The sequence below is a fragment of the Marmota flaviventris genome, chromosome 9 (genome assembly GCF_047511675.1).
Source record: "Marmota flaviventris isolate mMarFla1 chromosome 9, mMarFla1.hap1, whole genome shotgun sequence".
Lineage (NCBI taxonomy): Eukaryota > Metazoa > Chordata > Mammalia > Rodentia > Sciuridae > Marmota > Marmota flaviventris.
This window is the reverse complement of record NC_092506.1, coordinates 73,651,769-73,677,543: the sequence shown is the minus strand read 5'-3', so window position 1 is coordinate 73,677,543 and position 25,775 is coordinate 73,651,769. Positions and strand designations below refer to the sequence as shown.

Below are 25,775 nucleotides of genomic sequence, written 5' to 3'. Positions count from 1 at the left end.
TTCTCAATATAAAGCAAATATTTAAGAGTTATAAATGAAGAATAAAGGAATGAAAAGTCATACATTTCACTTGAATTGATAAAATACCAATACAAGGATGACATGTTACACATATACAGTAAAGCAACCACTGAAAAAAACTACAAAGAAATATACTCGAAGATATAATACATAAATAAAAATGGAATTCTAAAAAATATAATGTACAGGAAGTAATAGTGAAAAAAACCCAGAGAGAGAAATGAAAACAAAAACATATAAACAAAAATAACCAATCCAGCAGACTAATATAATTACCTATGTTAAGGCTTAAATATAAATGGTCTAAATAAATCAAATAAAATAAACCACCAGAGAGGATTAATTACAAAATGACTCAATGATATGTAATCTATAAGAAACTTACACAACAAACAGATGTTAAAAAGTAAAATATTACATAACAATAAAAGGGTAAAGCCACCAGGATACAGCAATACCAAATATATATGTACCGAACAACAGAACTGCAAAACCTGTAATAGAATTGTCAGGAGAAAGAAAAATCTACAATATAGTTGGAGATTTAATCATTTGTCTCTTAGTAAGTGACAAAACAGTATACATAAAATCAATAAGACACAGAAGAATTTAACACCATCAACCAATAGTATCTAATTTTCACAATACTTATTCTTTTCAAACTCCCATGAAACATATCTAAAATAAATTCACAGAACTTCTTTAAAAAAAGAAGATACCAATAAAAATTAAAACATAAAGAGCAACAAAATAAAAAGTTCTTTGAAAAGATCAATACTGATAAAGCTCTAGAAAATGACAAAAAAAAAATACAAATTTCATGAATAAAACAGGTTTTATCATTAGAGACCCAGTAGATAGTCCCAATTCATTTATATAAAGTCATTATTACTGATACCCAAACCATATTAAAATAACAAGGAAAAAAAATTCAGGTAAGTTTAATACTTCATGAATCATCCACAAAAATACTTAGGAAATAGAATTTTACGACATATAAAAGAAATTATACAGCATGACCAAGTAGGGTTTATTCTAGAGAAACAAGGCTGGATCAATACTCAAAAAATAGTACAATCCACTAAATTAACAGGCTACAGAATAAAGAAAAAACATAATTTTATCAACTTATGAAGAAAAAGCATTTGACAAAAATGAAACCCATTTGTGGAAAAACTCAAAAATTTAGGAAGAGAATACAATTCTCAACTTAACAGAGAATACCTAAAACAAAACAGAACAACAATAATAACAAAAAAATCCAGCTATTAATTATGAGACTATAGTCAAAATGTCTGTTCTTAACATGGTTATTCAACATAGTACCAACAGTTGAGTTCATCCGTGCAATAAGGAAAGAAAGAAAAGGCATACAAATCATATAGGAAAAAAGTAAAATTGTCCTATTAATAGATGACAAGATGGTCTACATAGAAAATCCCAAGTAATCACAGAATCAACAAGAACAAAAAAAGTTCTTAGAAAAAGCAATTTATTTAGGTTGTAGGATTCAAGATTAATATTCAATCAATTGTATTTCTATAGACTAGTTATGAACTCATGGAAATGGAAATTTAAAATACAATTTATAATAGCTAAAAAAGAGAATAAAGAATACTTAGATGTAAATCCAACAAAGCACAAACAACGACTTGTATGCTAAAATGTATAAATGCTGATAAATACAATTTAAAAACTAAGTAAATGAAAGACATACAGTATTTATGGATTATAAAACTCAAGATATTACTGCCCCTCAAAATTACATATAAGTTAAACATAATTTCAATCAAAATCTCCCTCATCCCAAAAAGAAATCCCAATAAGATTTTCTTTTTTTTTGGTAAATGCAGACAAGATTCATTCTAAAACTTATATGTAAAGGCAAAAGAACTAGAATAGCTAAAAACAATTTTGAAAAAGAATAAAGCGAGAAATCAACCTATCCAATTTCAAGACTTATCATAGTGCTACAATAATGAAGACCATGTATGTAGTGATGGCACAGAGACAGACATACAGTTCAATGGAACAAAGTATGTTCAAATAATTTTTGACAGGTACAAAAGCAATTCAATGGAAGAAGCATAGTCTTTGAAAAAATAATACTGGAGTAACTGGATATGTATAGGGAAAAAACTAACTTCAACTTGAACCTCGTACTTTTTACAGAAATTAACTCAAAATAGATCATACATTTGAGGGAAAACATAGCAAGAAAACAAATAAAACAAAAGAGAAAATCTTTAAGGCCTAGGACTTAGTGAAGAGTTCTTAGACACAACATTAAAAGCATTGTCTACAAAATTTTTTAAAAAAATCAAAAATTGAATTTCATAAAAATTGAAGACATTTTAAAGACCCTGTTAAGAGGATGAAAAGCTATAGACTGGAAGAAAATATTTGCAAACTATGTATCTGACACAGGAGTCATATTTAGAATATATTAACAACTCTCAAAACTCAACAGTAAAAACAAAACAAAACCAATCCAATTAGAAAATGAGTAAAGATATGAAGAGACATCACCAAAAAGGATATATGGATGATAAATAAGCACATGAAAAAGATGTTCGACAACACTAGCCATCAGGGAATGCAAATTAAGACCACGATGAGATATCACTACACACCTATCAGAACAGCTAAAATAAAAAATAATGACAATACCAAATGCTGGCGAAGATTCGGAGACACTGGATCTCTCATACATTGCTGGTGAGAATGTAAAATGGCACGGCCACTCTGGAAAATAGTTTTGGCAGTTTCTTAAAAAACTAAACAAACTTAACCATGACCCAGCAATTGCCCTCTTAGGCATTTATCCCAGAGAAATGAAAAACAAGTCCACACCAAATCCTGTACAAAATCATTAATTAGCAGCTTTATTTGTAATAGCCCCAAACTGGAAACAACCAAAACAACCTACAATAGATGGTTAAATAAACTGTGGTGGTATACCCATACAATGAAATGCTACTTATCAATAAAAAGGAGAATTACTGATATAAGCAACAACTTGGATGGATCTCCAGGGCATTACATTGAGTGGGAAAAAACAATCTCAAAAGATTCCAAACTGTTACATTCTTGAAATGACAAAATTCATGTGATTAAAATAACAAGAAACTACACACACATTATAATAACAGTGTCAATATCCTGGGTTTGATATTGTGTTATAGTTATGTAAAATATGACCATTAGGGGAAATTGGGAATTGATCACACTGGACCTTTCTGTACTTACTATCTTTGAAATTTCTTCTGAATCTAAGTATTTCAAGATCAAAAGTTTAAGCGGGGGGCGGGGGGGGGGGGGTGTGTGTGTGGAATAAACAACAACAGTAAAACTATACCCATAGGAAAAGAAAAAAAATAAATTAGGTTCTGGCCCAAGAATACATGAATATCCTGAAATCCGCATCAAGAAAAGAAACGAAATAGCAATTTTTTCCAAATCTGACAATCCAAATGTTCAAATAACATCACCAATAACTTCTCTCAATTGCCATCTTATGTGTGTGTGAAAATTGAGCCCTCAGTATCTGTAAGAGAATGGTTTCAGGACGCCCCCAAATACCAAGTACTTTATATTAAATGGCACAGTATTTGCATATACCCTACACACATTGGCAAAGGGGATTGAACCCAGGGGTGCTTTACCATTGAGCTACATTCCCATACCCTCCCTTTTTTTAAATTTAAGACTCAATCTCACATCTCATTAAGCTGCTGAAGCTGACCTCAAACTTGCCATCCTCCTGCCTTAGCCTCCCAAGTGACTGGGATTACATGGGTATGCCACTACACCCAGCATTCCCATATACTTAAAAATCATCTCTAGATTACTTATAACATCTAATGCAATATAAATGCTATGTAAATGACTGTTATATTGCATTGCTTAGAGAATCACGACAAAAAAGTCTGTACATGTGCAGGGTTTTTTTTTTTTTTTTTTTCCCCCAATCAATGGTTGGCTGAATGCAGGATGTGGAACCCATGAATATGGAAGGGTATACCTACATCCATCAACATGTTAGAGCAGGATATGCAGGATGGGGCTACAGCCTATAAACCAACCAACTCCAGCCTCCTGTTTTTATAAATAAAATGTTATTGAAATAGACACAAACATATCAATAAAAAAAGAAACACTGTTGGTTTTAATTATTGGTTATTTTGCAACATCATCAAATATCAGAAAACACTATCACCTTATAAGCTACATTTCTCTTACTGGAGCACAAATAATTATATTATTCCAAAATAAGTTTTCAAATCTACCAAAATATTAGACTTTGAGAGTCAAATTTCCCTTCTAGTATTCATTTTAACCAAATGAATTTGCAAAGTTTCAAACACACACACACACTCACACACTCGCACTCTCTTTCTCTCTCTCTGAAAGTACAGCTTAACTGCAGTTTCTTTTCATACCTTGGAAAGTATCAAATCGCCTAACCATCGCACACAATCAACATAATTCCTATGTATGTCTCTGGTAGAAAAGTCAGGAAAGTGGATTTTCTGGGAAATAAATGGCCTGAAGGAAAATAGAAATGTAAAAAGTTAAAAGAAAAAAATATATTAGAAATGACACTAGTTTTAATTTTTGAATTTATAAAACTCTTTTTTGTGGTATGGCCAGGGGCCTTTTGCATGCTAGCCAAGTGTTCTACTACTGAGCTACATCTGTAGCCTGACTTATAAAACTTTTAAAAATAAAATGTGACTATCAATTCCTCTGTTTCCAGACAACTTATATTTCAATCTGTTTACTGAAGAGTAAGTCTCCATTTTTCTTTCTCTATTTTCTTCCGTTATCAATTTTCAATCTTATTTTTGTCCAATGATATTTAAAAAATAAAATTGTACTACATATGACCCCAAATTAATCCATTCAATTCTGAGTATGCTAACCAATAAAAAAGAAAGAGATCTGATGGCAGGGGTGAAATTTTCCCACAAAAGTACACTAAACTACTTATTTAATCCTTTAAAATTCATCATTAACAGTCTATGAAAGTTAACATACTTAAGATAGCCATCTTTCTGGAAGCAATGAAACATCATCTCAAAGTCAGCTACAAATAAATTTACAGTCCTGCCTCAAGAAATAATTTCTGAAAAAGCCTTGCAGAAATCTGATAAAGACCTTTCCAAATAATTTCTATATTTAGGAAACTAAAATGTGACTCCATTTCTTCCCTTAAAGACACTTCCAAGAAGACAATGAATAAGATAAGCTGCTACCAATTCTGAAGTTACTGGTTTTAATACTACACCTAATATTTCTAATCTAGTAAATAATTCAGTTTTGTGTGTTTTTGTTGTGCTACGTATAGAACCCAGAATTCATATATGCTAGGCAAGTACTTTACCAGTGACTGCTTCCCCAACCCCAAGAGCCGGTTTTTATACTGAAATAATTATAGAATTACACATCATGAATTAATTGTCTTAGTCAATTGACATGTTCTCTTCTTACATTTGCCCTCATATGTAAAAAGCATGTTGGGCTGCATTATCTGGTATAATGCTTCCAATTCAAATTCTGGGAATTTGTTAAAACATTCAAATGTTATTGATGATTTGACATAAATTTTTAACTGTTACACAATTACATTAAATGCCTTTAAGTCAAGTACATATTAAAAGTCTTATGATTAAACTCCTTCAAGGAGAAAACCAGCACAACTCAATATTATTTTCTGTAAACTAAGAAATATAATTTGTATTTATTTCAAAAATATACAAAATAATTTCAAAATACAAATTCAACACCATATTAGTCTGTTCTTTTAAAGTAGAATTCTGAAAGTTGTATTTATTCTTAAAGGTCACTAAGGTTTGATGAGTGTACTCAAATGTAGCTTATAAATTTAACTATTATTAATATAGTTTGCAAACCAGAAGATAACCTCTAGCTCTTTGCTTAAACAAAAAGGCAAAGTTAGTATATGTAAACATATGTTTAAAATGAAAGTGTTAATGATAGCCTCATGTAATGCTTAAAAAAGTTAGCTGCATTAAGAATTCAGGCATTTCCAAAACTGAGACATTTCAAAAACACAAGGAAGTTACAAAATTGCCCACCACAGGGCTAGGGTTGTGGCTCAGTGGTAAAGTGCTCGCCTAACATGCACGAGGCACTGGGTTCGATCCTCAGCACCACATAAACGTAAAATAAAGATATTGTGTCCACCTAAAACTTAAGAATAAATATTTTTTTTAAAAAAATTGCCCACCACACAGTATCATGGAACAAGACTTCTGAATTTAAATTTCCTCTATTTAATGAAGTGAGATTCATTAAAAAAAAAAAAAATGTTATATTATCGTTATTCTTTTTAAATACATTCTATTATCTTGAATTAGAACTTACTGATGTGTCTTTTACTTTATTCTATTAATACTGTTAATATGTGGGGCTGGGGTTGTGGCTCAGTGGAACAGCACTTGCCTAGCATGCATAAGGCACTGTAGGTTAGATTCTCAGCACCACGTACAAATAAATAACAACATCTAAAAAATATTTTTTAAAAACTGTTATATGTGTAAATTTAAAAGGTTAAGTATATGCATAGCTAAATAAAAATCAGTAAAATATGCTACTAAATGAAGGCAAAAACAGTTCTAAAGGGATTGTAAAAACTGAGCCATAAGCATTAAAAATAAAAGGTTTCCATTTAAAAGGGGTGAATATTATGGCAGATAAATTATACCTAAAGGTTATTAAAAGGCCTTCTAAACTTAGAGTTGGGGGTTTATTGAACAATTCAGGGAAAAAGTAAAACACATTTATTCAACAGCACAATAAAGCATATTAACTGTTACCTGTTAGTTTTATTGGGGTTATAATCATAAGATTCCTTAATTGCATTCATCATTCTCTTTGAATTGATTCTCCAAAGTTTAAGGGAGTGATCCATACCACAGGACATTATTTTTTCACCCAAAAGGTCATAATCCTATATGTAAAACAGAAAAGTTTAAATTAAGTATAAAAATTACCATCACAAATTATATTTGTCCAATTTTCACCTAACACAGTGAAAATTGTATTTCAAATCAAAATACTAACTCCATTTTGTTTTTCATCTATGTAATCCATAAATCACAGTTTACTACTTCCAAGATTTAAAGTTTTATTTGGTTTGTCACCAGAGTAAATGAGTTCTTATAATATGGAAGGCCAGAAAGTAAATTATGTGAATTTTACTTTTATTTATTCCATTATATTAAAGTATTCCCTTTGCTTGATTTTCAAGGTATATATTGAGTGCTGAGGTAAAATTATTATTTTATGACACAAAAAGCTGAAGTTTCATTGCTTTTCTTGTCCAAATCCAATCAAGAAATTCAATTGATATCTGAATTTGAACCTATGAGTCCTTAAACAACTCAGATTTTATTTTATACTAGTAAATCAAAACATTTCAAAGTTATACTGGTGTTAGAATTAACTTTTTAAGTGAATAAAGGGAAAAAAACATGAGAGTTGGAAAAAAGTCACCTTAAACTTAGTGTGAGCACAATAAAATGCTTTCTAAAAAGTAGATAACTTACTTCAAAGAAAAAGGGAAAATATAGTTTTTCATTTTCTGCAGTACTCTGGATTGGACCCAGAAGCCCCCTATCACTGAGTCATACACCATTCCTTTTAATTTTGAGACAGGTTCTAAGTTGCCGAGGATGGCCTTGAACCAGCAATCCCATCTCAGCCTCCTTAGTTGCTGGGATTATAGGTGTGCACTACAGTGCCAAACAAGAAAATGTTTCTTAACTAGTGTAATGTGTTCCTTCAGTAATTAAGAAACAGGAAAAAGAAAAAGGTTACCTTTTTTGGGGTGATTTTAGAGTAAAGATAGAAAGGAATAAATTCATATTATTCTTACATGAGAATCTAGGCACTGGTAAGATAAACTACAGGTAATTTTAAAAAACAAACACCAAAAAAACTCTTGCTCTATTCCTTCACCAGTAAGATTAAAATCTTACATGTTCAATAAATAAAATGCCTGCCTGGCAGGCTGTATGAAACAAACATATGCTTTCTATTAAGAACAGAGTTCCATAGGGATTGTTCACAGCTTATAAACCTGAACTTTACTGTCCTATAGCTTTCAACTTACAGCACTTAGGACTTCATCTCTGTGCCCTTCTACACCTCCAAATATTGCCACCAGAGTGTCCGTTTGGATATTCCATAATCGTAAAGCATGATCTAGTATAAACATACAAAAAATTAAGATGAACTTTTTCATTCATTTACTGTGAACTTTTTCAGCACCTCCTTAGAGAAGCAAACACTATAAAAGTTTAGACTTAAGTTACACACAGTAAAGACTAATAATGAAATCCATATTATATAGCAACTTAAAATATTTATAACATTTATAGTATTAACTAGACAAATTTTTAAATTATGTAATCTTAAAAATATTTTAAGCTTGTTTATGTCAAATAAGTTTCTTTAAATAATATCCTAATTTGATGGAGAGATACTTTTGAGATTAAAACAGAGATTTAACATAATTTTATACTAAACCACAGAATAAGGTACTAGCTCTTCCCTTCACCACACTCATATTAACAAATCAAAAGGGATTGAACAGATTTATAAGATTTCTACAGAAAGCCAAAAATGACTGAAAACAATATGCATTGTAACACGATTGTATAGTATGACAGTTTTCCTTTGAAAATTACATAACTGTAATTTGAACAACTTCTTTTATTTCATTTTTTTGCAGCCCTGAGTACCAAACCCAGGGCCTTGCGTATACTAGGCCAGCCCTCTATCACTGAAATAAACTACTCCCTGCCCCGTCCCAACTTATTCTATTAAAAAATAAAGAATGTATAGCAAGCACCAGTGAAACTCCACATCATGTACAACCACAAGATGGGATTCTAATTAGAGAAGTTACACTCCATGTATGTATAATGTCAAAATACATTCTACTGTCATGTATATATAAAAAGTTTTAAAAATATATAGCAAAAGACATGCCACGTAGAGCTTGAAATATAACAATACTCATATTGTAAATGAGTATTAACATACTATATAATTACCACCAGGAGGCAATAGTACATTGAGAAATTAACATTGCTATAAAACTGATTTCTTGATTCCAATCATGTACAAGTTTTTGAGTATACAAATGTTTTTCACTAGTACAAGTATGTGCACATGCACAAGCAAACCCACACCCCTACCTACAATTCATAATTTTATGTTTAATGTTAAGGACCTGCTAGCTTGTTTTACAAAATGGTTACATTTTACATTCCAACCAGCAATGTTTGATCATGTTATAATTTCTCCACATCTCAATCAATACCTATCTGCCTTTTTTATTATAGCTACCCTAACTATCTGTGAAACGGTTCTCATTGTGCTTTTGATTTCAATTTCCTTAGTGATTAATAATGGTGAACATCTTTTAATCTGTTTATTGGTCATTTGTGTGTGTTTTCTGGAGACATGTTTATCTGGAACTTTTGTCCATTTTTAACTGGGTTGTCTATTTATTGTTGAGCTGTAAGAGCTCATATGCTCATGACATATATTTTCTCCCATTCATAGGTTGTCTTTTCACTTTCTTGATGGCATCATTTACAGTAAAATTTCTACTCAGCTTGAAAAGGTTGTATGCTTTTTTTTTTTTAAAAGCTATATAGATGAACACGATGCCATTATTTTGTTTACTTATTTTATGAGGTACTGAGGATCCAATCCAGTGCCTCACCATGTGCTGTGCAAGCACTCTACTACTGAGCCACAACCTCAGCCCAAGGCTGTATGATTTTTAAAAACATTCTTGCTCATACAATAGGGAAAGACCAGGGTTAAAAATTGTGATATTTAAACGAGGAGAAGAATTAGTCTACTCAGCTGTACAGGAATATTTGAGCTCAATTACTGTCACCAGGGGACAAAAGTAACATCTTTTCCTAGTGGTAATTTTCTTTTTCTTTTTTTTTTTTTTTAAATATAGAGGATTGAACTCAGGGGTGGTTAACCACTGAGACAAATCCCCATCCCTTTTTTATATTTCAAGACAGGGTCTTGCTGAATTGCTTATATATTAATATTGCTGTAAAACAGCTAAATTACTGAGGCTGGCTTTGAACTCATGATCCTCTTGCCTCACTCAGACTACTGAGCTGCTGGGATTACAGGCTTACACCACCATGCCTGGCCTGGTCGTAGTCATTTTAACTTCAGCCTCAATATTTACAGAAAAAAATTGACACAATTTTCATATGGGAGTTTTTTTGTTTCTGGGGAATCAACCCCACAGCATTACACATGCTAGGCATGCCCTAATGTTAGGTAGTAGCCACCAATGAGCAGTGAAATGCATGGCAAGGTCACAAGTGTTCTTTAAATTACTTTAGGTCCTTCTTTAAACTATTTCAAAGTAGATGAGAAAGAAAAGTGTGGTAGTTAATTTGTAGATAATAAACAGAAGCAAAGGAGCTAATGGGAAATATGTCAAAAGAAAGGATTAATGGGACTTGACAGGGTCCACTGATGGTGATGTGAAGCTAGGAATTATGGCTATAGGTGTCTTCATCTGTCTGGGAAGAAAGTTTCCTTTAGTAAAATAGGCGCACTAAGGTAACTTCTGACCAGCTACTGACCCCAGTGCCCATATCAACATGGGATTGACTTGTAGATGAAGCCCCCCTAAACAGGATGGCCACCATGACAGTTCCAGAGATGAGCAACTAAGATCAAAAACTCCACTGCCTTGGGACTGGGGATGTAGCTCAGTTGGTAGAGTGCTTGCCTTGCATGCACAAGGCCCTGGGTTAAATCCCCAGCAACACACACACACACACACACACACACACACAAAAAAAAAAAAAAAAAAAAAAAAAACCTCCACTACCTGAAAGAAGTTGAACACCTGATTGGCAAAGAGTACAGAGTGGTCTCTAATTCTGGTAAACATCAAACACTAATAAATTTGTAGACAGCATTGTCTCCTTTTACCATTCTCTGCTCAGATGCCCCAGTGTCTCATTGTAAGAGTGCTCTCTGCTTTAAGTTTCACTTTGCTTATTTATTTACTTTAATTTCACCTACTTTCTCTTTAAAGTCCTCTTGAATAGCTTTTGGTGTCTGATTTTAAATTTTGTTATGTCAGAACACAAGAACTGAGATTTGGAGTTTCAACTCGCTGCTTTCCTATAACACTATCACTGAGCTACATTCCCAGTCCAAGTTTTAATTTGAGGACTGAAACGCCTAAGAAAAAACTTGACTAGAATAAGTAGAAGCATAAAAGAAGGCAATGAAAAATAGAAACAACACAACCTAATTCATTTTGTAAAGCTCAGAAATAATTTAGAATGATTAAGTGGCCTGTTTAGACCCAGAATAAACTTATAATGTCAGCATAAGCATAAGAGCAATACAAAGCTTTATCTTCATAGAAAATATTCTTAAAAGTTTATGCTGGAGTAATAAGAATTTTATGGAATTCTACAAAGAATCCTTTATACAACAATCTTCGAAAATTAAAAAAAAAACAGTGATTGTCCACTTCATTGTCAGTACCAATTATTTTATTAAAGTCTGATGTCAATGCCATAAGTACATTTCACCGTTCCTTTCTTTAATTCTTGGTTTGTGAAATACTAACGTAGCCTAAGATTTTATAAAAATTCATTGTTACAGAATGACCCCGCAGATAGCATAGGTTTTAAACGGGCCATTAAACCTGCTGGTGACCCTCTCCACCTTGGCCACATTCATCTGGATGGACACGTGGTCCTTGGCACCAATGATGCAGCTACTGGTGAAGCATTTCTGTGGCATGTACAGGTCCACGAACTCACCAGCATCATCCTGCACGTTGAAGCGCACTAGCTGCCTCCACCACAAGTGTGAGCGCAGAAAGGAAGTGGCCTACTCTTTAAAATTGTTATTTCCGAAGAAATAAGACTAAAGAAACATTTGCTTCTCTTACCTTTACTTACTGACAGGAGAAGATTTGGATCTCTTGGGTGGAATTTCAGCTCATTGATGGCATTTCCATGGCCAACATAGTGCTACAATAAATTTAAAATATTTCAAATTTCATATCTCAAAAATCAGTAAATTTTTTTATAAGTCTTAAGAAAATGGAAAAATAGTTTTACTCATTAAAGTAGTGGTTTTCAACCTTAGCTACAAATTAAAATTGTCCTGCAGACTGAAGGGGGAAAAAGATGCTAAAGTCTCACTTGAAGATGTTCTGATAGGACTGGATTAGCAAAGACTCATTTAAAAGATCCTTAGGTAATTTAATGTGCCCCCAGGGTTAAAAACAGTTAATTAAACCAGTCTCCATATCATCTTCCTAGGCTTTACCATTCAGTTAATCACAAGGTGTCCTTCAATCTACAACTCCCAGTTTGGGTGTCTTGCAAAACCTGGTATTTGTCCATTGAAAGCCTCTCAAAAGAAAGGCAAGGAGGGAAATTATTTTAAAAGAAAAGCACTACAAGCCTGGTGGTGGCATACCCCTGTAATCCCAGTGATTTGGGAGGCAGGAGGATAGCAAGTTCAGAGGCCAGACTCAGCAACTTTGTTAGGCCCTAAGCAATTTGACAAGACCCTGTCTCAAAATAAAGCATAAAAAGCAATGGGATGTAGCTCAGGGATGTCACCCCTAGGTTTAATCTTTGCCAAAGAAGAAAAGAAAGAAAGCATTACAAATATTAACATTTTTCCCACTTATTCCTCAATTTAATTACACAACTTTCACAAAGGACTCAAAAAGATTTGTCTAAAGAAAGCAATAAACAATGCACAAATTGTAAATTTTGCAGTCACTGATTAATTTTACATTGAAAACAGTATGTTTTCACCAATGTACATTCAAAATATGCAATTTAGCCAAAAAACCCACCTTTATACATTGCATTGTTATAGGATTAATTATCCTTATTATGCCTCTCGATCCAGCTACCGCCAGCAAAGGATGGCTTGTATTGCTATCATAGGTCCATGCACAAGTGTAAAAGTTTTCATCAGCCTAAAAAATGCCACAGTTAAGAAATATATTTTTGAAATAAATATGTTAATAATTGTAATATGTAGAATCCTCTCAAAACACTGCTGTATTTTTTTTTTTTTTGCAGGGGGAGGTGAGGGTGTACCAGGGATTGAACTCAGGGGCACTCAACCACTGAGCTACATCCCCAGCCCTATTTAGTATTTTGTGATAATGGAAAGAAGTATTGCTAGTTGGGGAAGATCTCACACAGAAAAAGTGGAAAGTGGAATATTTAGAGAGACAGGGTCTCATTGAGTTGCTTAGCGCCTCACCATCGCTGAGGCTGTCTTTGAACTCGTGATCCTCCTGCCTCAGCCTCCCGAGCTGCTGGGATTATAGGCATGCGCCACTGAGCCCGGCAAAACCGGTATAGTTTTTGACATATAAGTTCTGATTTTTTATTATACAACCAAATTTATAAAATGGTAATTTTAGGTCTAAAATCCATGCCAAATGAGTAAACAAAACTAGTCCCTTCACTCAACTGTATTTATTATTTAGCTGTTTGTATAACTCTGTTCTTATAGTGTCACTGTAGTGCCAAAACAGCTACAGACAAAATGTTAACAAGTGGGCATGGTTGTGTACCAATAAAATTTTATTTACAAAACTAGGCCAAGCTGTAGGCTCTACTTTGCTGACCCTCTATCTTGATAGTTCTGTCCATTTCCAAATAACAATAAATATTCCACTTTCCACTTTTTCTGTGTGAGATCTTCCCCAACTAGCAATACTTCTTTCCATTATCACATAGAGAAGACTGTCTTTATCTTGTTTGCTTGGTTTTTCAAATGGATCTGGAAGAAGCTTTTACTGCTCTACCTAATCCTCTGCCTTTTAAATTTTCCTTTTATTCGATAACTCGTGTTTTGTAATATTTTATTTCCTAAGCAGAGCATGTTATTTTTTCCATCTAAGCTTTTGCTGATCCAATACTTGGAATGACTGACAGTTACAGCTTCTGATCAACTCAAGTTCATTATTAAAACTATGCTGAAATTTAAAAATTCTAGGCAAAGTCAAAGAAACAAGAAGTTTTAGCTAGTCCTAGTCTCAGCTAATATTTTCTATTACCAGATTTTTAACATTCCTTTCTCCAGTCTGATTCTGAGGATCAGGAAAATCAGATACCAAGATTCTATTGGGTGACAATGACAGTGAAGGAATAACATTGGCTAAAGAAAAGACAGTAACTTGGGGCTGGGACTGGGGCTCAGCAGTAGCACATTTGTCAGGCATGTGTGAGGCACTGGGTTCGATTCTCAGCACTGCATATAAACAATTTTTTTTAAAAAGGCCTATCAACAACTAAAAAAATAAATTTAATTAAAAAAAAGAAAGGACAGTAATTTAAGGGAATTAATTTAGAAAAGTTTTGGTTTATTTATTGAAAATAAATGTCTTTGACCAAAGATACTAAAACCCAGGAAAGGATACATCAGCATCCACATAAGACTGCAATAACCGGATTTCACCTTGTGAATGACATTCATATAATGTAACCTAATGAAAACAAAAATAAAGTAAATTTCATCTCAAATACAGAAACACACTCTTTAGCTTCTAAACATTCTAATCACAATATTATCTTAAAGACTCTACAGAAACTATTGCCCTAAAAATAGCTCCTTTAAACTTATAAATTTATGAAAATCATTATAAAGCCTAACACGTTTTACATAATATCCAGAGTATAAAATATTCTAGTAATGTTTCTATTTACTAATTTATAAATTATATTTATAATTTTATAATATTTTACAAATATTTTATTTCCCATCATTTAAATGTATTCTTCATCCTTATAATTGCACCAACCTCTCAAAGTGAATAAAGTTGAACACCCAAAGTAATTGTGGTTTATCATCCTTTATTTAAATCCATAACAAAAGTCTTTGGCACCATAAAGAAATAACAAATATTCAGAAACAGATACATTTACCATGATTAAAGAGTATACAATGTATACATGTACCAACACATCAGCCGATACCCAATAAATATGTATAATTTTTGTGCTCTTTTGTATCAGTTAAAAAAAATTTTAAAAAGACTTTATGTAGTTATAGGCCGTTATTAACATAAAAAAGTCTACAATTTGCTAACAATGAATTGCTTTTCCTTGTATGGTAGCCCTTTTCATTTGATTCATATTCCAAAACTTAAAATATAGCAATATATACAACTTTAAAAATTTTTATAAAATTTGTTCCATTTTTCTTATACCTTAGTCACATTAGCAAAAATCTATTAAAATTTAATAGTAGCATATACTATGAAGATCCTATACATCATTTACCACTATTAAATTCATAAAATAATCTCCCCTAGATCATAATCTAAAAACTAATCTTCATGTGGTTGTTAATTATATCTTAAAAGATAATTGTTTTCCCTTTCTTCTTTTAAAAAAATCCTAATGGCAGGACTTTTTAGAATTCAATAAACTATATATAATACGCTTCAATGTCATTTTAAATGATTCTTTTTCTTAGAAAGCTTAGAACACTGCAATTAGCATACTTGAGCAGAAATTATACCAATTCTACTACTACCATGGCCAAGTTGAAGAATTATAATGGTAGGTTTATGGGGATATCTTAAAAATTGATTCAAATTTAATTAATGGGTTCAAGCCAGTTAGAAAATCTTTCTTGAAACTACACTTTTCCTCTGATTGCTATTTTCAAAGAGTATGAGAACTAAACAACTATAGGAAGACTACATATCATACAACCTATGTTTGGCTGAACCCTAAGAAAAGCTGTTATCCCATGTTATCAACTTCACTAGTAACTTTCAAGTACTTTTAAAAAATTTTTTAGATGTAGGTGGACACAATACCTTTATTTTATTTATTTTTATGTGGTGCTGAGAATCGAACCCAGGGCCTTGCACATGCAAGGCGAGTGCTCTACCACTGAGCCACAACCCCAGCCCGAGCACCAGAGTCTTAATGTAATTAAAACTTCCTCAAGTCAAAATTTATTTTTTAGAAAAAAAGAACTGGAAGGACTCAGCCCAGAATAGCTGATGTTTGAAGAATACTGAACGGACAATTTCCCTGTTATCAAGTTAACTTACTAAAACAAAAAATATTAATACAAGGAATCAAAAATACAGAAAACAAGTAGTGCACATTAAAAATTACAACTCTCAATGAATTTTAACACAATTACTAAAAACACATAACATGTCATTTTACTCAATTAAATGACTAATGAACATCTCAGATTCATTTCTTTCCTTTTTTGAGCTAAGGGTAGATAGAGTAAGTGACTTGTCAACAGTCCATATCCATTAGTCTATTTTCTTCCTATTTCTTTTTCTGAACACATCAATCTATTTCTATGCTATTCATCTTAATTCCCACCACAGTATTAATGGATAACCAAAATGTTAGCTACTTATAGACTTAAAGAGGAAAATTTTTCCTTGAGATGATTTCAATTTTTAAAAGAAAACCTGTCAGGACTCCCTGGAAATTCTAGTTAGAAATGAATAGAATGAGTACATCTTTGCAACCCAGCTATTTAATTTAGCCCCTTATTTAATTAAAACGTTAGAGGATGTGGCTGTAGCTCAGTGGCAAAGCACATGCTTGGCATATGTGAGGCACTGGGTTTGATCCTTAGCACCACATAAAATAAAGGCATTCTGCCCATCTACAACTATTAAAAAAAAAAAAAATGTTGTTGATGCCATGGTGTGTGCCTATAATCCCAGCAGCTTGGGAGGCTGAGGCAGGAGGATTGCAAGTTCAAAGCCAGCCTCAGCAAAAGTGAGGCACTAAGCAACTCAGTGGTCAAACGCCCCTGAGTTCAATCCACAGTACTTAAAAAAAAAAAAAAAAAAAATTAAGTGATGGTTTATGTTAAAATGTGCCAGCATTGCTCTTTTCACCCATTTCTCTCAATTTAAGATAACTGGCTTTCTTAAAAGCAAACTCAATGGTAAAGTATTGCGTAGCATGCTCAACGCTCTGAGCTGGATCCCTAGCACCACAAAATAAATTAGTAAGAAAATAAATAGCAAACTCAAGATATTTATTGCAAATAATTAAAACACTTGCAAAACTGTTATTTAAATCCACTGGCTTTATGCTTTCATTTATAGAGCAATTAATTATTTTTTAAAAAAAAATCACAAATTTCTCATCCAATTCAATTCATAAATAACAAAATAACTTTAAAAAAAGAGAAAAGTAGTCAAATGTGGTAGCATAGGTCTATAAATTCCACATACTCCACAGGCTGAGGCAGGAGGACCAAAAGTCTGAGGCCTGCCTAGGCAACTTAGCAAGACACTGTCTCAAAATTTTAAAACAGAGCTGAAGACATAGTGCAGCAATAGAGTACTTGCCTAGCATGCGTGAGGCCCTGGTTTCAATCCCGAGCACCACATCACACACACATACAAATCCCCACACCACACATACAAATGCACATGCACACATGGACACACACACACACAGCAAGAGAGAAGTTAGTTCTTTCAGTCACCCAAAATACTTATGAAGAAATATAAAACCTGTTTGATGACCTACTTTAGTAATAAATGTATTTTCCAATAATAAATATTAGTTTTAAATTGACAATTTCTAGAAAGTTTTACTGTTAGATAAAAGAATCATATTGTTAAACCATTGTTAAATCATATTGTTAAACACAAAATTTAGTTCAAAATCATTCATTCTATAATAACAAATCCAATAATCAAGCTGAGGGCCAAAAAGACCCCATAACACTCACTCTGTTGCTTCCTACAGTTGCAAAGACTAATGGATCTCCTTCTTTACTGTGCCAGTTGAATTGAACTCCAAACAATGGTTGGTTATGATCTTCCTATAAAATAATCATGAAATAAAAATTCAACAGTGTCTCTTAGAAATAAAAAAAGATAGTGAACTAACCTTTACCCTTTCTCTAAAATATAATTTGTTATTTTTGTGAATCATACATAAGCTGACTTTTGACGATAAAATTAAAAAATCTTGACTAGACCAGTTTTCACATCTTTATATACTGTATATGATAAAATTTTATAACAATCAAAGACTTTGATCACTGCCTCAGTAACATTTATTTAGGTTACAATTATTTGTCTATAAAAAAACTTTGATATGTACCTTTCATTTTCTTTAACTCGAATCGTTTTTTCCCGAATCACAATACATTCGGTAAATTTTGATAGACATATTTAACATATTGGGTCATGAGGATAAATTTATTTTTCCAAAAGAGGAAACCAACAAATGGCTTTATAGAGATAATATAACTTTTTGGCAATCACTAAATTTTACTAGGCTTAAATTTTCCTTTGTAAAGTGAAACATTATCAAAACTCTATTTAAATTACTGCTTTCTATTAACTCTATATAAACAATTTTAAATAATCTTGAATTTGGGTCTTTAAAGAAAAACATTCCAGGAATTTTATAATGAAAAAGAATACCTGAAGAGTGAGGGCCGTGGGAGTAAATGGACTATACCTTCAGAGACATACAAACAGATAGATCATAAGATTACTCACTTTTGTTTACATGGTTATTTTTCAGTTTTAGGACTTCACTGGCAATCTCCTGGCATTTAACACTAAATTTCAAGTTTACTGGAAGGTACTGTTTTCACTTTAAAATTTAACAACTTTCATTTTCTTATCATTTGAAAAGCCACAGCTTTAGGCTTTTGAATTATTTAAAGGCAGTTAAAAATATCTTCCAGATATAGTAACTAACTCTTAAGCTAATAAAATATTATCGTAATATTTTAACAGACACTTTTTTGAGAGGCTAAAATTAATTTCTCTTTTACACACTAAGCACTTAATTTTTGCTACAGACAGGAAGACATCATGTAGCCACAGCTTCTTAAGCTCTCCTAAGCCTTTACCTAAAAGTATAATTAGCTATCTACATTTAAACACATATATATGAAGTAACATAATGTTTATTTTCCTTCAGGAAAAATAACTTTAAACTTAAAAAATAACAAACACAAAGTGGAAATACATCAGAAAACATTTAAAATAAACATCAGTAATCCTTTTTATAAAGTAAATGTTACTGAGGCAGTAATTTAAATAACCCTAAACTCTTATTTTCCCCAAATATTGACTACTGAAAAGTTTTTAAAATTGCACACCTTTTCCTTTTAAGACAAATATAAATAAAGCAAAGGACAAAAAGATTTAAAAAAAAAAAAAAAAAACTGTACAAAGGAAGACGTCTGTTTCAATTTATACTTCTTAGTTAATGGGTAACATTCAGCTCTTTTTAATAACTGGTGCCAGAAGTAGCTCACGTTTTTTAAGGTTTACCAGAACATAAAGAGTTACATTTCCTAAAATATTTTATTTGAATTAACAAACAATAAAGCAAAACCACCTGCAATACTCAGTATTACACATTTAAATTAAAATAAAAAACAAAGCCAAAAAGTTGAATGTGGGAGATTGTATTATGCTATTTGAACCTCAAATTAAAAAAAAAAAAAAAAAAAAAAACCTTAAAAACCCTCTAACTTTAAAATATTTTAAACTTAAAAGAGTATCTTGAATATAAAATGTATGCCATTGAGAAATAATTCTAAAGCCTAACATTCAGCCCAAAAAAATCTGTCTTTCTTAACATACCTTGAGACTGTTTACACATTTGAAAGAATATTTGCATTTCTTCGACTTCCATTTTCCCTTTCCCCAACTTTTCCTTCCAGGTGCATTTGGTGTATTTGTAGGTGTATCAGGGCGTTCAGTGTTTGTACCACTTTCTATACTGACAGCATCATCCTATAAACAATAAATTAAGAAAAATTACATGAGACAGTGATATTTTCAGGCAAGTGACTTTATACTGGAAAGATCTAATGGACCTAAAAGTCTGCAAAAAAAAAAAAAAAGAAAGAAAAAATGTATTTCTGTCTTCAAATAAGGATACAAAACATCAGAATTTTTGTAGGTATTTTTATATTTCAGCAAAAATGAAAACAAAATACTAATCAGATTGATAATGGAAAAGTAATATTGCCTTTACATAATAAGGTACTGACCTACGCCAGCTACTTTAATGCATGGGACCATTTAATCTTTAGGGCACTTGTTAGATAAGGAGGTGTTGAGAAAGCCTAACTGTTCTCATTAGTTAGGGTTGCTGGGATTCCACCCTAAAACTGTGACTACTAAATCTGACTGATCTACATGTCTTTATAATTTCCTTGCTTGTTACTCAGTTTGGAGCATGGAGGTAGGTGGCCATTTGAGGCCAAAGTGTTAATGCTTCCACTTTGATGTAGTTTTTACAAGTCCTGATATTCATATGCTGTATATTGACAACAAACTATTCAGAATTTAAAGTCTCAATGGCTTCAAATGGCTATTTGTAAATAAAATGTGCCTCATAGTCCTAACATAATCAGAACTCTGAAGACAATAGTTAAAAGTAAAATCCTTCCAAATACAGAAATGAATGCAGAAATCCTAAAAATTCTTCTAATTTATTTCTTATCTCTGGTACAGAAGACATACTAAAGGCCCTTTAATCTCAAGAGAATTTCACTACCTTCTTGGATTCCAATGTCTCCTTAGGAATAAGATGATTTATTTACATCTATGACCCTAAATTCATTCAAGGGAAAGTTTGTTTTGTTTTGTTTTGATCTTTCTTTCTTCAAGTGCCTACTAACATCTGCTAGAATAGTCTAAAAAACATTGCCTTTAGGGTCTATTTCTAAATTACTGCTTCCTAAAGCTGGTTTATATTACAGAAGGTTAAAATTAACTGAAGTATCAAAAGGCATAGTAAAAAAAAATCATATTAACTCACTTGAAAATAACAATATATTTCCTGGGGATTTCAAACTTCATATGACTCCAAAATGAAATGCATTTTTAAAAAATACCCTATTCTGGAAAATACTAATTATCTAGCATAAAAAAAATGGATGGAGACAGGTGGCACAAAGTGCTCAACAAATATTTGAACTGTAATTTAATGTGAGTGCAATTAAACATTATGGAAATAGAAAATGTAAAATTTTAAAGTTGGGTTCCTAGCTTGAAATGTTTTTTATGTCTCCCTATTCTCCCCACTTGTCAGTTGTATTTACATAGTTAAAAATCCAGGATAGAAAAATGTATCAATGAAAAACCATGCTTATAGTTCCAAATTATCAGATTACAGTCTTCCTCACTGTCTTTTAAGTATTTTTGCAATTCTTTTTAAATTACAGATGACATGCAAATTTTGTCACCACAGAATAAATTCAGTATAATTCCCTTTCCGTTAGTGTAAAAAATATTTTCTCTCCATTTGCAATTCATCCCTTCATTTCTTTATTTTACATAAATTTGTACTGTTTGGACTTTTTTGGTTTACAAGTTATAACATTTACCTAATTTCCTTCAAGTGAGTAAAATAAAAATATTAACCATGTTCACACACTTTTTTCTGAAAAATTACCTTTAAACAGAAGAGAAATGAAAGAAAACGAACAAACTCTGGAGTTGGGAACGTGGCTTAGTGGTAGAGTGCTTGCCTAGCATGCATGAGGCCCTGGGTTCAACACCCAGCACCACAGAACAAAATAACACAACTTCTTTTTATTTTGGCTAAACACTGAGCCATTAGTCAAGAGGCCATGCAAAAACATTGTCACACTGCATATTTTATCTCTTGACCGCTTAATTTACACATCTATCTCCTCCAAAGGCAAGATGGAATTAAACAGAAACAAAATGCTTTCATTTTGTCTTTAAATTAAAATAAAATCTTTGTTTAATATGTACTCAGGCTGACTCCCACCCTACTCCTTCCTCAAAGTGCAGAATGACAATGCCCAACAAGAAAACAGACTCTGGAATAATAATTTGTCCCTTAATCTTGTCCCATTACTCTAGCAAAGGGCAAGCCTCCAGATTAGGCCTTCTGGTATTGTTAACCACAATAACCATTAATAATCTTTCAGACACTAACTACTTTACAGTCATCTGATCTTAAAAAGTTTGATAAAATAACAGAAAATATATACAATAAATCTCAAATATGTTCTTCAATTCTTTTAATAACTTTTTAAAGAGTGTTAGCTGCTCAGGTTACGTAACTCCAACTCAAAAACACTTTCTTCCCCCACCTGCTTTTGGTCTTGTTATTATTCCCTCCCTATGGAGTAAAACCACTGTCCTTGTTAGTTTTTCTGGAACTTATTTTTATAAAATGTTCTCTACTCTGTGTTGTATGGAATTCAGAAGGTCTGTGAATTCAAGCGGGGGGAAAAATTACATCTTAATTTCCACCACTTTGAAATTTTACACTTCCTTCTGTTATAATGGAGGTAATATAGATGCCAATGTTAGCATAGTTATGACTCTGTCAATAATAGAAATTAGATATTTCTTTTTTTAATATTTATTTTTTAGTTGTTCTTTTAAGGTGGACACAATATCTTTATTTTACATTTACATGGTGCTGAGGCTCAAATCCAGTGCCTCACCCATGTAGGCGAGTAAATACCCTACCACTGAGCCACAACCCCAGCCCGGAAATTAGATATTTCTATATCACACTGTTAAAGTTAAGTTAAACACTTTTGGTCCTATCCAAAATGCATAGGACCAAAAGTGTTTCAGATTTTAGAATATTTGCATATACTTTACCATTTGAACATTCCTAACCCAAAAATGTTAAAAGTTCCAAAATTCTAAACATTTTGAGTGCCAAAAACAAATTTCAACTCAAAAAACCCATTCTTCCCCTACCTGCTTTTGACCTTATCATTATTCCCTTCCTCTAGAGTAAAATTACTACCCTCGTTGGTTTTTCTGCATTTCAGATTTTGCATTTTCAGATCAGGAATGCCAACATGTATTACAGTTGCTATGGATCTTGAAAAATAAGCCTGTCACTATCCTCAAATCCAATGCTATATTCTGTTGTTAAAAGAAATATATATTATTAAATCTGATCCCACATCCCCCAATCCCATGGAACCCAGGGCCTCCCACATGCTAGGCAAGTGCTCTACAACTGAGCTATCCCCCTGGTCCTAAAAAAAATATTATACAATTTTATAATTGATCATGTTTTGTAACCCCATATACTGTATTTCGTACATTTAAAAATGTTATTTTGGGAAGACTCCACAGGCTTCATTGAGGGGTCCAAGCATAAACACCAAAAAAAAAGTTTAAAATCTCTGTCCCCTATTTGGAGGAAACAAAACAAAAGCTAATCCAATCATTTGGTTTTGAATTGCTTCAGAAGGTACCAAAGAATATATTCCCTTCAGGGGTCTACAAAAAAGAAAATAAGCTTTCACTTTATTTTGTCCCCTGAATTTTTCCTCACTCTAAGCAGGTTTCACATTTTCATTATATTTTGCCCGATTATTAAGCATATGAAAGGGCCAGAAATATAACTCTGTATGATCACAAAATAAGTAACGGTAATTATTATAAATAATTAACAAACATTTGTGTACTATTTATTATGGGAGAGATACTCCTTAACCACTTTACTTATATTACCTCATTTAATCCTCACACTCCGTTTAACCTTCATCTAAATAAATCTGTCTTTACCACGGTTGCCTAAAATCTTCCAGGTCGTTCCCTTTACAAACTGCCAAAGGAGAAACTACCCCCACCCATACCTAACTCAAACTTGGTTCCCCTCCTAGTCAGAAGAAGACCCTCTCAATTATGCCTTTACAGAAAAGGCGACACTCGGGCACACCCCACCTCCACGGACAGGGCAGAGGCAGCCACAAGATCACCTTTAATAAAGTCATCTAAACCCCTATGTCAAAGATCTATACTTTCCATCCTGGAGTTTCTATTGGTATCTAAGGGTGGCACAGATCCTAAACTCCTTGAAAGGGGTGCCTAACAGACTCAGCCTCTTCCTTTCAACTCTTAGGAAAATCTCTAACATGCCTTTTAAACCTACATGAATCTCAGATCCGGAATCTTCCCTATATCCCCCAAAGACTCAAACACTTCTGCATCACATGTAAAAGGAACTCAAAAGAGACCTCTCAGACCCCTGTAACCATTTAAATCCCTCTCCTTCACCAAGTTTCTGCTCGTTCTCAGCCCCAGCTCAAAATCCCCCCAGAGACAAGTTCAATTTTCTCCAGCACGCCCGCGTTTTCCCGAGTACAGGGTGACACCTCTCCCTCCCCCCACAGTCGCCCGCCCGCCCGCCCCCGCGCCTACAGTTTTAAAAGAACTTAAAACTTCTACTCCGGAGTCGCGTGACTGCTAGGGGCTGCACTCACATTCTCATCTCCAGAGAGATCCGGGTTGCTGTTCTCGTCGCTACTCAGCTTCTGTTTCTTGGCCGAAGGCATGTCGGTTCCCGCCGGCGCTGTCGACACTTCCCTCTCGGACATATTCCTCCGCCTCCCTCCAGGTTCCTGCCGCCTCGGGCGGGGCCTCCGCCACACCGCCGTCAAGCAAGCCCGGCCCGAGCTTGCCGCAAAGTTGCCACTGCCGCCGCCACCTCCACCGCTCCCCCCACTGTCGCAAATCGCGCCCAGCCGCCGAGGCGGGCGTGCGTGCGACCCCGCCACACTGCTGAAAAAGGGGCGCGCGCGCGCGCCCTCCTGCGCGGCTTCCTGGCTTCTTTCCTTTACCCACTCCCGTCTTGCTGTTTTCCCGCCGCCCTCCCGGCAGACTGCACGAAGACGTATGATCCGTTGGTTTAAGAGGGCAGTATTTCGTAGGTCCCCTTTCCCCACCACCGCCTCGAAAAGAAGAGGCGGAACTCAAAGGGATGTTCCCTCACCCCTTTCTTCCTTCCAAAGACGTTTCAGCCGCAATTGGCTCAATCCTTCGATCTCCGACCGGCTGCAAGGGAGCGAAAGTCTGTGGAATGGACTAGACCACCAATGTCCCAGAGAAGGGGAAGGAATACAATAAGTCACCTATTGCTTTACCTGTGTATTCCAAGTGTCCTTAATATTGAACTTGAAGGATAATGTTTTCCCTAAATCATGGAAGCGTGGACACCCTACTTTTCGCTTGAGGATAGAAATCGAAAAACTGTACACGGTTTCCGAATCGCCACCCCTATCAAGCAAATGGAAGGCACTCTCCAGAAGATGCGCATGCGCCCAGGCGTATTCTCGCGCTGGGTTGTCGGGAGCCACCTCCTCCAAGCCCCTCCTCTTTTCGAATTCTTGTTTGCTGAACCAGGTAGTCTGTCGGGTGTTCAAAGTCGAGCTGGATTTCAAAATGCTCTTAGATTCAAGTCTGGATGTACCCTAAATTCTTGACGAATATCTTATTCTGATGAATATTTGTTGCAATGAATTAATGATTATCATCACCTAGTTGGTGCCAATATTGGTTAAGGTTTAAGTAGAGATATCTTTAAATTACCTTACTCTAGATTCCAGTGTGTTACAAGCGAAGTGCCCCCTTTAACTGTTAAAAGATTATCAAGGCCCTGGAAAACGCCAAGACATGTAAATCATTGCTCGTCGCTAACTGTGTATGCGATTGTGAGACTTGGGCAACTGTCCTTTTTTTGGTTTTGCACGTCAGATACAATAAAAAATTTTAGAAAAAGGCAAAAGAATTGTTTTATGTCGCTGAAATATTTGGCCCTGTTGCATGTATCTGGACTCTTGACCCGTGCCAAACACACCAATGAACCTGTGGATTTCTTGGATGGGTAGTTAAACCGTATAAC

The 25,775-nt window shown here is 33.7% G+C and overlaps 1 protein-coding gene across 3 annotated transcripts in view; it reads right to left on the bottom strand.

The window, feature by feature from the left end:
- The window catches only part of Eed (embryonic ectoderm development), a 30,384-nt gene extending 5,618 nt beyond the window's left edge, over positions 1-24,766 (bottom strand). The window contains exons 1-10 of one of the 3 annotated variants that reach the window (XM_027942658.3): positions 24,358-24,766; positions 19,721-19,873; positions 17,839-17,931; positions 14,525-14,590; positions 12,941-13,066; positions 12,017-12,098; positions 8,162-8,253; positions 6,864-6,997; positions 4,464-4,569; positions 2,692-2,766 (exon numbers count right to left, since the gene is read on the bottom strand). In XM_027942658.3, coding sequence (XP_027798459.1) covers positions 2,692-2,766; positions 4,464-4,569; positions 6,864-6,997; positions 8,162-8,253; positions 12,017-12,098; positions 12,941-13,066; positions 14,525-14,590; positions 17,839-17,931; positions 19,721-19,873; positions 24,358-24,471 — 1,041 coding nt within the window. In that variant the 5' untranslated portion in view covers positions 24,472-24,766. The remainder of the gene's footprint in view (positions 1-2,691; positions 2,767-4,463; positions 4,570-6,863; positions 6,998-8,161; positions 8,254-12,016; positions 12,099-12,940; positions 13,067-14,524; positions 14,591-17,838; positions 17,932-19,720; positions 19,874-24,357) is intronic. The other 2 variants (XM_071616576.1, XM_027942659.3) reach the window with 2 other exon arrangements.
- Between the last annotated feature and the right edge of the window lie 1,009 nt (positions 24,767-25,775).